The 13,021-nt window shown below is 38.1% G+C and overlaps 2 protein-coding genes across 3 annotated transcripts; both read right to left on the reverse strand.

Annotated features, from left to right (window-relative positions):
* Nucleotides 1–41: 41 nt before the first annotated feature.
* LOC114540727 (cytochrome P450 3A7-like) lies at nt 42–10,046 on the reverse strand. 2 transcript variants are annotated; one of them, XM_028560853.1, is made up of 5 exons: nt 9,733–10,046; nt 8,411–8,646; nt 2,686–3,000; nt 759–1,257; nt 42–416 (listed from the first exon to the last, which is right to left on the reverse strand). In XM_028560853.1, exons 1-5 carry the CDS (start codon nt 9,971–9,973, stop codon nt 187–189), a joined length of 1,521 nt encoding a protein of 506 aa, XP_028416654.1. In that variant the 5' UTR covers nt 9,974–10,046; the 3' UTR covers nt 42–186. The 2 variants fall into 2 exon arrangements, with proteins under 2 accessions (XP_028416654.1, XP_028416656.1); XM_028560855.1 differs by lacking the exons at nt 8,411–8,646; nt 9,733–10,046 and adding an exon at nt 3,332–4,748.
* LOC114540728 lies at nt 4,874–6,411 on the reverse strand. Its single transcript, XM_028560856.1, has one exon. The coding sequence runs from the start codon at nt 5,722–5,724 to the stop codon at nt 5,215–5,217; it is 510 nt and encodes a 169-aa protein (XP_028416657.1). The 5' UTR covers nt 5,725–6,411; the 3' UTR covers nt 4,874–5,214.
* Nucleotides 10,047–13,021: the final 2,975 nt, after the last annotated feature.

Genomic DNA, 13,021 nt, shown 5'->3' on the forward strand with positions numbered 1-13,021 from the left:
AGAAAACGCAGATAAAAAATTAAGAGAGATAATTTGCTATAATCTTCATTGTGGTATAATTAACGAAGTAGCTACATTCTTCACAGGAATTCTACTATTACAGGAAGCTACATTCTTTACAGTATTTATGTTGTAGTTGCCATCATTACTGTTGTTTCCCACCCCTCGTTTGTCTCTTTTTAGTTTTTACTCTGTAATTGTTCGCACCAAAAGTTCCATATTGGGCTTAGGTTTGTAAGTAACCGAAATGGAGCCTTCGAACGACATTCCAGGAATCATTGAAAATGAAAATCTTCGGATCAAGGCAGAAAGTACGACCTTCATCTCCATCAAAGCAAATCTATAACCAACGCAGATTCGAGGACCAGAGGAAAATGGAATGAATGCATAACGGTGGTTAGGATTATTTTGTCTGTCTAGAAAAAAATTGACACCACACACTTAAGTTCCCTTCCATTCTTTTTCTTTCACGTGACACCTAGTATATGTTTCTAAGAAGATCGACATAGTTTATATGGATTATATTTATCGATCGCTCAAGAATCATTTCGAGGAAAGTGTGTGGTGAGGATTGACTTGATAACTGAGCAGAAAATATTAGCTACATCGAACTATTGTTGTACGAGGTGAAACGTGATCTCTGTAAACAGAATAAACCCCGTCAACCGGCTACAACCTAATAATTATGAAGTTGTTAGCGGATCATTACAACAACAAAATGGTTAATCAAACCATACTAATTAGTCAAAGTCACCTACTTGGTTCCAAAAATCTCTCCGGATTGAAAGTTTTTGGATCTGACCAATACTCAGGTTTACGATGGAGGGCGTAGAGAGGTATAACAATCACGGAATCAGCAGGTATCTTGTACCCCAGTATGTTGTCCTCTTGTATTACTTTTCTACGGTACACCGGTGCTGATGGTCGAAGGCGCAATGATTCATTAACCACGGCTGTAAGGTACTCCATTGAATCGTAGGTTTCCCAGCACTCTTCTTTCTCATTTAATGTAATTTTAACTTCCTGGCGAAGTCTTTTTTGCACGTCAGGATTTTGGGCAAGGAAATAGAGTAACCATGACATGGAGACTGCACTTGTTTCATGTCCAGCGAATAAAAATATGAATATCTGAGAAAACAATTCCTCTTCATCCATACCTTTGCCTGTCTCGTCATCAACTGCTTCAAGAAGAAGATCTAGTAGATCTTTTCGTGTGGTTTTCTGTTCTGTTTTCTTATCAATCTTAGCTTGGATTACCTATATAAACAAAATTTGACGAAAAAGTAAATATTTTTTTATACCCCCTGAACTTGAGCTCTAAAGATCAAGCAAATAAGATTAATGTGGCACTCCCAGACCCATAACGTGAGTATAGATTACTTTCCCCATTATCCAAATGCCCCCTTAGAAGAGTCTCTGGTATCAGAATCATCAGCACAAGGAGATTCATCAAAACGTAAGGTGAATAAGGACCAGACGAGATACCTAAATGGCTTCTTAAGGATTACTCTTTCATCCTTGTTCCTATCACTGTTATTCTCAATGCATCCTATCCTGAGCAATAAAAGCCAATATGTCCCCATTCTTTGGGAGAAAGCTGATGTGATTCCAATTGCAAAAATAAAGATTGAGAGATCTATAGTTTCGAGGAGTGTTTTAAGAAGGCGGCTCAAAAAAAATCGGGCACGCTTTATTTACATTTTTACATAGCAGCCGAAAAAGTATGTGCGCATGTTTACAGCGCGTGGAACATAGTTGACAAAATTATAGTTATGTTGTATTCTTTTTCACAGAAATTTGTTCATGAACAAACACGTGGTTCTTTCTTTTTCTTAGCTTGATAATTTTTAGCAATACTATTAAAGAACAAATAAATAAATTAGTTTGTTCGGGTGAAAATGGTTTGAAAATAAGCTTCACCACCGGGACCAGAGCCCCCTCCCTCAGATTAAGAAAGAACAAAATATCATATATACTGGTTGTATAAAAAAAAGGTAATCCAAATTTGGCGCGCTATTGTACATCAACTACTCGTTCTAATAACGAATTTTTTTCACATTCAGAAAGGTTAGACTTTTAACTATCGAATGACATGTTTTTAATTCTAAATGGTGAAAAAGGAGGAGAATATAGGAGGCTGATAAAAGTGTTAGTCACAATCGCACATTTTCACTTGTGAGAGTTGGGACTAAAACCATTGAAAATTAACTTCCTTTGGGACTTAATTGAAGAATTTTGCTTTTGAATAAACTACCCGCATATGCATATTAACTAGGAATAAATCACATCAGAAGAACATTCCAAGCAATGCGGCGGCGATGTCAACTTTTTATCGATAGAGATGGTGGTCAGTTGAAGTAATCGACGCATATTAATCTCTTTTTAAAAAGGGTCAATGTAAATAATTGCAATAAACATGTTGTAAAACCAGTGCAAGCTGTGACATATTTGTGACTGTTCCTTTTAATTAGGCTCAAAGGTAAAAATATGCAATTATGACTAACATTTTTTCACCATTTGGTACCAAAAGCATGCCATCGGATAGTTAAAAACCTGATCTTGAATAGTTCACGTACAGTAGCGTGTTGAAGTTGGATTACCTTTCTTCGTTTGATACACCCTGTACATGTAAACTATCGACTCTTAGGAAAGAAAGATTCAAGTAATTATATCTGCTGTTCTTACCTGCTTCGTAAGTTTCGAGATGATTTCAACCCCCTCACGACGTTTTTTAAGCGATTCAATATGCCATTTAAGAAATGGGAAGTAGTTAACAAGCAGTTGCGTCAACGAACCCACACCCTGATTTACGCCAGAGAACACATTGATGAACGCAAGGGATAATGCGGAATCACCGCTTTTTATGGTATCAAAATCATAGCCAAATACACATTCACCTAATGCATCCAATGCCAGCCGCGTCAAATCGTTTTGCACGGGCAGGCGACTCTCTTTACGATCTCTATTCTGTGACGTCATTTCTATTCTGCTTTCCCAATACTGAAAAAAAAAATTAAACTGATATAACTCTAACTATAATGTACCGTATCGCTAATTTTTCCGTTTGTAAAGGATAAAGAGTAGCACAGACTTGTAAATTCCCCTGAAGAACAGGTTTAATGACGGAAAGTATGGCCTTCGCAAATCTCCTTCGCGATTACTCGCCTACGCAAATTGGCCTCACACCTGGATTCTTGTCGAATGGGATCAGCCGACAAGCTGTGCATGCTTCAAGGTTAGTATTAAGTTCTACCATTTGAAGCAATGACTTCTGTTTCAATAGTGCTAATCTTTCGAGCAAAATCTGCAAAGCTGTTCCTAAGGTTATTACCACTTGTTCCAAAATTCTTTGACACCAGAATTCTCCTCCAACCTTCAGCGTCGAAACCAGAGGGGATACTCGAACCCCTTGTTCGTAGGGCTGCATTCACAATAGGGGATTCTGTAATACCTTGAAACATTACAGGATCGACAAAACAGTGCTTTGCCTTTTAATAACACTGATGGATCGGCTTCACTTCCCACAAGGTGTTTTTTCTCAACCCATCTATGGTGCTTTGTGATAGTGGGAGTACCCCAATACCACCTTGGAGATCAAGGAGTTTCATTGCGGCTTTAATTTTTCCTTCCAGCCCGAGCTTTGCAAAGGTTTTGGCCAACGCTCTTTATTTTTTACCACTGTGCATTGTTGTCAGTTTCCCTTGAATCGTTTTGGCTTCACAAAGTAGTTCGATCAATTCACACTGTTCCCACTTATTCAATCGTTTTGTGAGGCTAGGAAATGTTGTTTTGCTGTCGATTTGAATAATGATGGCTTTTGGAGAAGTAAGGCAGACATCACCACCAAAGCTTTCAATGCAATATCTTTATACTCTATTGCATCGTGGTTGCAAAAGTCAATCCACTTTGTTATTTCTGCAATAAATGTCTTTCTCGCCGTTCCATTTGGGAGTTTAAATACGTTACGTCTCCACAAGACGATATCCTCATATATCTGATTGATTTTGTGGCGCATAAATTATCATCTTTATTGAAATCGCCACATATTTTTGGTTGAACTGGCGACGATATTGTTTCACTTGTTTGTCTACCTTGTATTTCATTGACATTCTGGTCTGTTTGATTTCTTAGTGAACTTTGTGCTTGCCTAAATGGAGCTGTTTGTGGGATGACAGGTAGCTACATAAAGAAAGACAGACAGACATTTACCGTCTTCCTTCCTGAGGAAATGCTTCGATCCTGACTGACACTGTCGTAAGTTCTGTGAACGATAGATGTGATTTCCCCAGCATTCCTCCTTCACCGAACATACAAGTTTTTCCAACTATCCGCCTTGCCATTGTGCGCGCTCGACAATTAATTTCCACTTTATTCCCTTGCTTGAAAGTTTAGCTCTAACTTCAGCTAGATTAATATGACTCAATAATTTGTTAGAGTCCGTTGACTGTGCCAAGTAAAGCTTTTGGATCTTTCGGTCAGATTTGAATGTTTACGCATTAATTATCGGACCAAATTGTTTCGCAAAGAGAGGACTCTCCTACAATACGACTCAAGGCTTGGAGGAATTCATTTGTTGTTGGCTTGGAGGAATTCATATCTTTAATCAGTTCGAAATGCACCACGCGAGAAGAAACACACGTAAAGATACACACGTAGGCATTTTTTGAGATCTTGTCGCGTACATATAACGGCTCAGGCAGCAAAGTCAATTCGTACGTCGGTAAATGGTGCCGAAAATGAAACTCGTTGGTGTGGCAGACGACCAATCTTCTGTGTTAAAGGACCCTTTTTTGACGTTGACAGATAATGCAACGGCCAATATTCCCTTTGACTTCGCGTCTCCCCTTGGTCAGCCAAATGTTCTGGCGTAAAACTCACAGTTATTTCAGGTCCATGGAGTAATTTCTGGTGTCTTTTCTGGATAATCTTCTTTGTAAGAGGGTGTCCGTGTGGAATAATAACTGGATGTTTAGTGGTTTCTGGTAAGTCTGAATACTGTAAGCTACCACCAACTCTCAGGATACGAACAACATTTTAGATCTGATGGTGTAAGCTAGGAGACAGTAAGCATAACTCAGCACGCTCCTCGTGGTCTCATATACATGCAAAAGGAACTGATTTTGCGCAATGTGGAATTTGACGCAGTCCTTTAAAGTGTTCCAGCTGATTCTCAATGCCTTATGTGGCTCTCTGTCACGGAAGTTAATCAATGCATTAGATGCTGTCTTTCTCATCAATATGACCGAGAACATCTTCTGAACTACTGGACCACTTCGTCAAATTAAACGCAGCACGGTGCATTAACTCTTTCATTGATTGTTGCAACTTCACTGCTTCTTCTTCATTATCAGCTTCTGTCAGACAATCGTAAACGTACATATCATCCAAGACACTCTTTGCAGCTCCAGGATACTCCAACATAAACTTTTCAGCATGATTCTGAACTGTAGCTATTGCAAGTAATGGACTGCAGTTGACCCCGAACGCAACTCGCGTCATCCGGTATGTCATTGGGGAACCACCTATTTGCATATCTTTCCAGATCATGACATCTCGATCTTTTTCTGCAAGCTTTATCTGGAGGAACATCTTCTCAATATCAGCCATAAATCCAATTTTATGAGTCCAAAGGCCTAACAACACTGAAAAAAGATTTGGCTGTAATGCGGGGCCAGGTAAAACAATCATTAAGCAAAAGACCGTCCTCTTCACAAGCTGATGCATCACAACACGACATTTAGTTGTTGTTTTGTCAACATGGAAAACAGCATGATGTGGTAGATATTACACCAACTTATTAGACCTGGACCATAGATCTAGGACAGGTCTAAGTAATATGTGCCACGTTCGGACGGTCTTCCTTCCTGGTGATAACGGATAGCCAAAGTAATTGACAAAATACTTGGAAAAAGATCCTAAACACGCCGAAAAGTGGTAATACTATATGTCTCCATACAAATCATACTATTAAGTTCAAAACTTGTCAGGACTAGGTAAATCCCGTTCTGTTTGACCAGGTCAAGCACGTAGTGTAAACGCAGCTTTTGACTTCTTCAGCAAACCCTCTCTTATGATATTGGTTGATTGAACTGCTGTAGGCTTCAGCAGCTCTTATCGGATTTCTGAGCAGTTGTTTTCAATCTTCTTCATGCAACCACCAAATTTCAATCCCTTTTTAAACTGACAAACAGCATCATTCTCTTCGAGCGATAGTTTAGTTCCATTATCAACAATGTCAGTTGAATCTAAATTCAAAAGCTCTTCAGAATTTTCTCCACAGGATCGGGACGAACACTGGTAAACATTGCAGTGGTATTGTTAGTCGATCGACCACCTAAAGGCGCTGACACAATCCATCCAAGTGTGGAATTCACAGCTGTGAGAGTGTCTGGTTTATGCATTCACCAACCACGAATAAGAAATAATAATCTAAACCTATCAGAATGTCCACTTCGGCAGAGCCTCTCGGACAAACTTCAGTAAATGTGGGAGTGGCAAGGTGTGGATTTGCTTTCATATCCAATACGATTTGTTCTAAGGGTTGGCATATCATATCGACAGTGACAGCTTACATCTCAATAGGGCCTTTCTGCTGGACTGAGTGATATATTAACCCCCCTCTAATCTTCTTTGTTTGGGTTTTAGTTTCGCTAAATGTTGACACATTGAAAGTCTCTATATGGGATCTCTAATATCAAGTGATGTATGATGATTAGAACCTTTGGCTCCCAGAATCACTCGGACAGGTATGGTTTACACATCCTTAATCAAGTTTGCAGCAAAGTTGTTATATATACCAGCTGCTGATTTCGAGCGATGTAAAAGTCGATGATGGCGTTCTTTACAGTTTTCAACTCCACACTTTAGCTGTCAGCAGACTTATGAATAGTGGTTGCTATTGGCAGATCTAAGACAATTGAAAAACAGCCGAGCTTCTTTGACTGGCCTTTATCGGTCTTCCACGGTTTGCGCATTAAACTTTGGACGTTCCAGAGCCCAATGGTCTTACATAAATCACATGTCTTATTGGTATTTATTCCTTGGCTGATCTCAGTTAAAAGGGCAGCTGCTTTAGAGAGCAGGGATTCTTCCAGTTTCTCAGCAACTGGTCTTTTTCAGTCTTGTCCTTCCCTTTTGGAGAAACACCATTATTCCCCTTGGCACTTCTTTGCCTAGCCTCCATTGAGATCACCTGCTTATTAAGAAATTTAAAAAACAGGTCTAAATCAATTTACTCGTCATCCATATCAGATATCTCTCATTCCCATATTTCACATATCTCAAGAGAGAGTTTCATCTGAAATACTGGAGGAAGGAGTATGCAGGTATGATCTTTTGGGCTTTCACTCAAGCTTTCACTCTTCAGAGTGTCATGTAGCTCACGGTGTGATGGTTCTTTTGCATCTACTCTAGGCTTAAATTGTATAATTGACTCCACTGATGATGAAGTCGCTACCACGTGACACCGCAGAAATTGGTGTTTAAGACATTTCAACCCGAAAATCTAATCGCTGGTTCACAATTGTGCATTTCTGTATCGCCCTATCAAAGAGAAACCTTTTGAATATCTTAAAAAAGTTCAATTTTTCTTCTGAATACGCATTCTGCAATCTTTTGACAGCTCATCATACACATCTGACCGCTGTGAAATGGCCATTTTGAGGCTTAAAGTATACACAAGGTTATTAATTCAGACGATTCGTTTTTACCGTGTGCAAGCTTCAAATCTTTTGTGCAAGACATATTTTCTTGAATATTTATAAATCTTTTTCCTCACCAAGTTTGAAGTCTAAGTATCGAGAATTGCGGCTAAGCCTATACCAATTTCCGCGGTGTCCTACCACGTCGATGCTTAAGAGTGTCAACAGCATGGTTATAATTTGTTCCAGTAACTTCAAACCAATCTATGATTTGATATGCAACACCTCCAACTACTCGATATGGTCGATAGCATTGACAGCGAATGACATTGCAACGTTTGTATGAATATTTCAGAGTCCTGGCAGCATAAATAATTTCCCGTAGCTTATTTCAAGCAAATATTTGACTAGCGACGTCGAACAAGATCAGATAACCGCGTCGTAGATCGTAAACTAACCTCAATAAAGAAATTGGAGACAAAAAGTACAACCTGGGACCTTTTGCTATTGAATAGAAGCGAAGATATATGAATATCAAGTGGTTGCAGTTTTTTGAAACACTATGGATACCAATGGCCTCTTTAAAAATGAGCAATAACCCAGTCGCCATATTTGAAGCAATGACCAGTAAAGTCAGTTTCAAAAAAAGATAAAAACTGAGTAATAAATTGTGCAAGAGGTTTCTGTATAATATCAATATAAACCTGTCATACCAATGTTTCGATCAACCTCCTACCCTGGTAACACTATGTTAGGAACATATTAATTACCTCTGCAAGTGAATTGGCCTTTTTCTGAAAACATCCAACCATAGATTTTAAGTTGTTTACTTTAAATGCCGGGTTAAGCATTTTCCTCATTCTGGAATGTTCCTTTCCATTTGCAAACATCACGTGTTTTGCTGGGAAGCTTCCTTCTAGACCTCTCGGTTTTTCATACTTGAAGGTATTGGACACCAAGATTTGTTTCAGAGCATCAGCGTCGCTAATTATGTGATATGTTTTGCCTATAATTTGATTAAAAATTGAATCACATGTGTCCAAGGAATCCAATTAGATTTCCAAGGAATCAGTGGCGTACGGGAGACGATAATGGGGGGGGGGAACTCATTCATATTTTCATAAAGTAATTAATCATGCACAACATGAATATATGAATATGTGCCCCCCCCCAATTATCGTCTCCCGTACACCCCTGCATGGAATTTGTAGTATTTGTATATAGCTATTTGTAGATAGTATCTGTATATAGTATTTGTATATTTGTAGTATTTGAAGTATTTGTAGTATTTGTATATATTTCACGGGGACAAATCTTATTGACAAAATGTAAAATCAATGTACATTTTAGGTTTTTTAAAGATAAAAGACTTGGTGCTAACAAAACGACTTTTAAATGTTACTGTTAAAGGAAATATTTTCAAGCGAGATATTCACAATAAAGTTAACAACGTAATACGTAAATTTAAAATAAATTAACACACATTGATTTGACAATACCATATTATGGGGTAAAATAATACAAAAAGGGGTAAAAAGGGTAAAACGCGGAGAAAAGGGTAAGAATGTTATGACTTTCTGTTTATGTAGTTGTATTGCCGATAAAATTGAGTGATCTTTTACGTGAAAACACTTTTTCGCCGCTAATGGGTTGCTCTCCACTTACTTATTTTTTCATACGTACGTTTCATACGAAAATGCTTTTAAAATTGTAATTTTTCTTATTTAGCATCTAGGTCAAAACGGAAAAACGGGTTCCTTCAATTTATTTACTTACTTATTTTTTTAGAGATAACATTGTATACAAATTTAGATCAAAGAAGTAGTGGTTTCATGTGTTGTATGTTTCTTGTTTCATGTGTTACGTAGCAGTTAATCATATGCGTTAACTAATCTATGCAAACTGAGGTGTCCCCCCCCACTTTTCGACATAGATTTACGCCAATGGATTTACGCTCCCGCTACGCGGTCGGTGATTAACAAATCAACTTCCGCTCCGCGGTCGGTTGATTTTGTAATCACTCGTATGATTTTGCCATTAATAGCACTCCTATTCGTTCTGTTACCATTATTAAATTGGCATTCGTGCTTACCAAATATCCCCAGTGGTCGAAATTGAACTATCGGTCCGTAGGTTTTCACCCATTCGTCGAAAGTTTGCATCATGTCTTTGCTTTTCCTAATTTCAAGCAAATGCCCAATTATAAACCAATCTCCTTTAGGGCTTGGAACGTCTGATTTATTAAACAGGTAATTCACCGCTTTCCACAGCAATATGAGAAATGTTAGAGCGATTGCAAGGGCCAGAAAATTGCTTCCGATGTTCCATGCCATGGTTGAATATCTAAATAGCTTAGACTCGGAATATTAGGCGATCTTAGATAATACGTTCTGTCACCAAGTGTCGATAAAGATTGCGCAACGAATGTTATTTAACACCTATTGTTTGGAAACGGAAACGGCTATTTTTAAAAGGAGGAACGGGGAATTGGGGAATTGGGAATCGGAGAATCGTAGAAATGGGGAATCGAGAAACAGGGGGACTGGTGGAACTATGGACTCTTTGAACAGCTAAACTAAGTTGAACCTAATTAAAGGAAAAAGTTTTAGTAAATATTATTCGAAATATTGGACGATGTTAGATAATAACTTAAGACATAACAACGTTCTGCCACCGAGTGTCGATTTTTCGCAACGAATGTTATTTGACACTTATTAGTGAGCTTAAGCAAGCGACGTTTTTGACAACACAAACGGCATGAGTAACGAAGACTTCTGGATTGTCTATGCTCCGTCTAAGAAAACGTCATCTTTTTTGAGATATTAGCTAAACGCTCATTGGCTTACCTGCAGGACCACCAATAAGAACCAATGATCGTTTAGGTATTATCTAAATAATAAGGTATTATCTTAACACCTAAACGCTTATTGGTTCTCATTAGTGACCCTGCAGGTAAGCCAATGAGCGTTTAGCTAATATCCCAAAAAAGATGACGTTTCCTTAGGCGGAGTGGCTTTCGGATAGTTTTCTCAAAATTCCGTATGAATTCCTGTTTTATTTCGCTAATTTGGAGCCTTTAGATGTCGTTTAAAAACATGCATGATAATGTAGTTTATTAACATCGGTGATTATTAGGTTGTAGTTTTTGTGGCGTTTCTTCAGGTAATTTTTTAGATAATTATACATTTACGAAGGTATATCTGTAATGTTTTGATAAACTCTTTCCTAGCTTGTCATAATATATAGACGAAGTAAACAACGTAAGCGCAACACGCGCGCGAGTATCACACGCGCAAGTCAAAGTCTGGGCTGCCTATGGTTACACGGTGTAATTTTTTTTGCAACTTGCAACGTAATTCTACTTTTAAGAGATGTAAATTAGTGAAGAGTTCTCAAAATATAAGTGTAAAAAACGCCATGGAGTGTAATAAAGATAAAAATTCGGTAGTAGCGGAATTTACATCTCTCAAAAGAAGAATTGCATTGCAAGTTGCAAGAAAAATTGCATTGCATATAGTGTAACAGGGCCTTTAGTTGGCATACAAATTTTCAATTGAATCGTGATATCTATTCATGTCATGAAGATTGCAACAGAATATATGTTATATGAGACTAACATTGCTCAAGAAGCTGTTCTGTGAATATAATTTTCATTTTGCTATTTAAAATGTTTCATCATGCAGCATAACATATTCTTAACATCCTCCTCCCGAACGCAACCGCATTCTATCTACAAAAAAGTTTCCAGTGTACACTTAACTAACGTAGTCCAAAATGCTACAACAAAACAATGTTTATTAGATATCAATGTTCTCCAACACCATCGTATTCTTATTCAATCACTCCTCCACATATTCTAAGGGAGATAGACGATGAACCGGACGGAAATGCTCCTTATCCTTTGATTTCACCTTCACGACTCTTATCAATCCGTCACAGCCGGGATACACCTCCATGACGCGACCAAGCGGCGATCTTGTCTAAAAGTACATACGAGTGACCACGAGTGACCACGAGTGACCACAAGTGATTTTTTTGGATTGGCTATCTATAAAATTGGAGAACAGTTAAAACGAAAAACAGGGAAAGCTTGCTTGATTTAAGATTTGGTTTTAAGTTTGAAGTTTTGTGTCATTTTTCTAACCCTAACCCTAACCCTAACCCAAACCCTAACCCAAAAAAATCACTTGTGGTCATTCGTGGGCACTCGTGGTCATCCGTGGTCACTCGTGGTCATCCGTGGTCACTCGTGGTCACTCGTATGTACTTTTAGACAAGATCACCAAGCGGCCACTCACGTCTCACGACGATTAGCTTTAGGTTTGGCTATAAGTACAACGTCTCAAGGTTTTAGGTTCTGCCTAGGGTGAAACCATTTCTTTCTGACGTTTCATGACGGAAGAAATTTCACACGCCAACGCTCCCAAAACAAATTCAGCAACTGCTGTACGGAATGCCATCTTTTAACTGGATTATAGTCTTCATCCTTCAGAATTTCCGGGGCAACATCATAAAATGCCACGCGCATCATAAACTTAATTTTATACTTTATGCTTCTTCATTGCGAGTGTTTACTGGCAATTAATAAATGGCAATTATTAAATTTAGAATTTTAGAGTTTGTATTTACCAGATTAAAAATTTTCCTAATTTCAAGCAGATGTCCGATTATAAACCAATCTCTTTTAGGACTTGGAATGTTTGATTTACCATATAAATAGGTAATTACACTTGCACGTGAACCGAACCCGTGACCTCTCGCACCCTAGGCGAGAATCATACCACTAGACCAGCATGGATGTATGGAAAAACATAAAAATCTTTTCATGTCATATTTAATACAAGCCAAGTTACTCTGAGTGAAAAAAGACTTGTAGGAATTTTAAATCACTATTGTTACCCAGACCAGACAAACGCAATGGTAGAAAATAGACGATTATTGTAAACACGATAACAAACTAGGTTTTAACCTTAGAATCTAGAACGACGGAATTGGTTTCATTCAGTTCTAAACATTTTTACCGCGGAGCTGAACTATGAGGCTGCACAAGAAGTTTCATTATTAACCATGCCCAATTTTAAGGGGTAGCAGACAGTTGGCGATGCTCTGCGATTTATTGTCCAATGAAGAAAAATTTTTTCTACAGACAAAGCATGTAGGCATCGGTAAATTCATATTGGTTGATGATGACAATAGAGCACAATAAAACACAATGAATTATGATAGATATTGATTTATAAAGAACCAGTCATAAACATTGTTCAGTATCGTTATACATATACAAAAATCCGGTCAAAAAACTCGTTCATGTTCGTAGATACTTATTAAGCTTAAGTGGAAGATGTGGAAAGCCTCGTCAGACATTCAAACTCTGGACCCCT

This window comes from Dendronephthya gigantea, unplaced genomic scaffold (genome assembly GCF_004324835.1).
Source record: "Dendronephthya gigantea isolate DGI-Jeju-01 unplaced genomic scaffold, DenGig_1.0 000249F, whole genome shotgun sequence".
NCBI classification, from domain to species: domain Eukaryota; kingdom Metazoa; phylum Cnidaria; class Anthozoa; order Malacalcyonacea; family Nephtheidae; genus Dendronephthya; species Dendronephthya gigantea.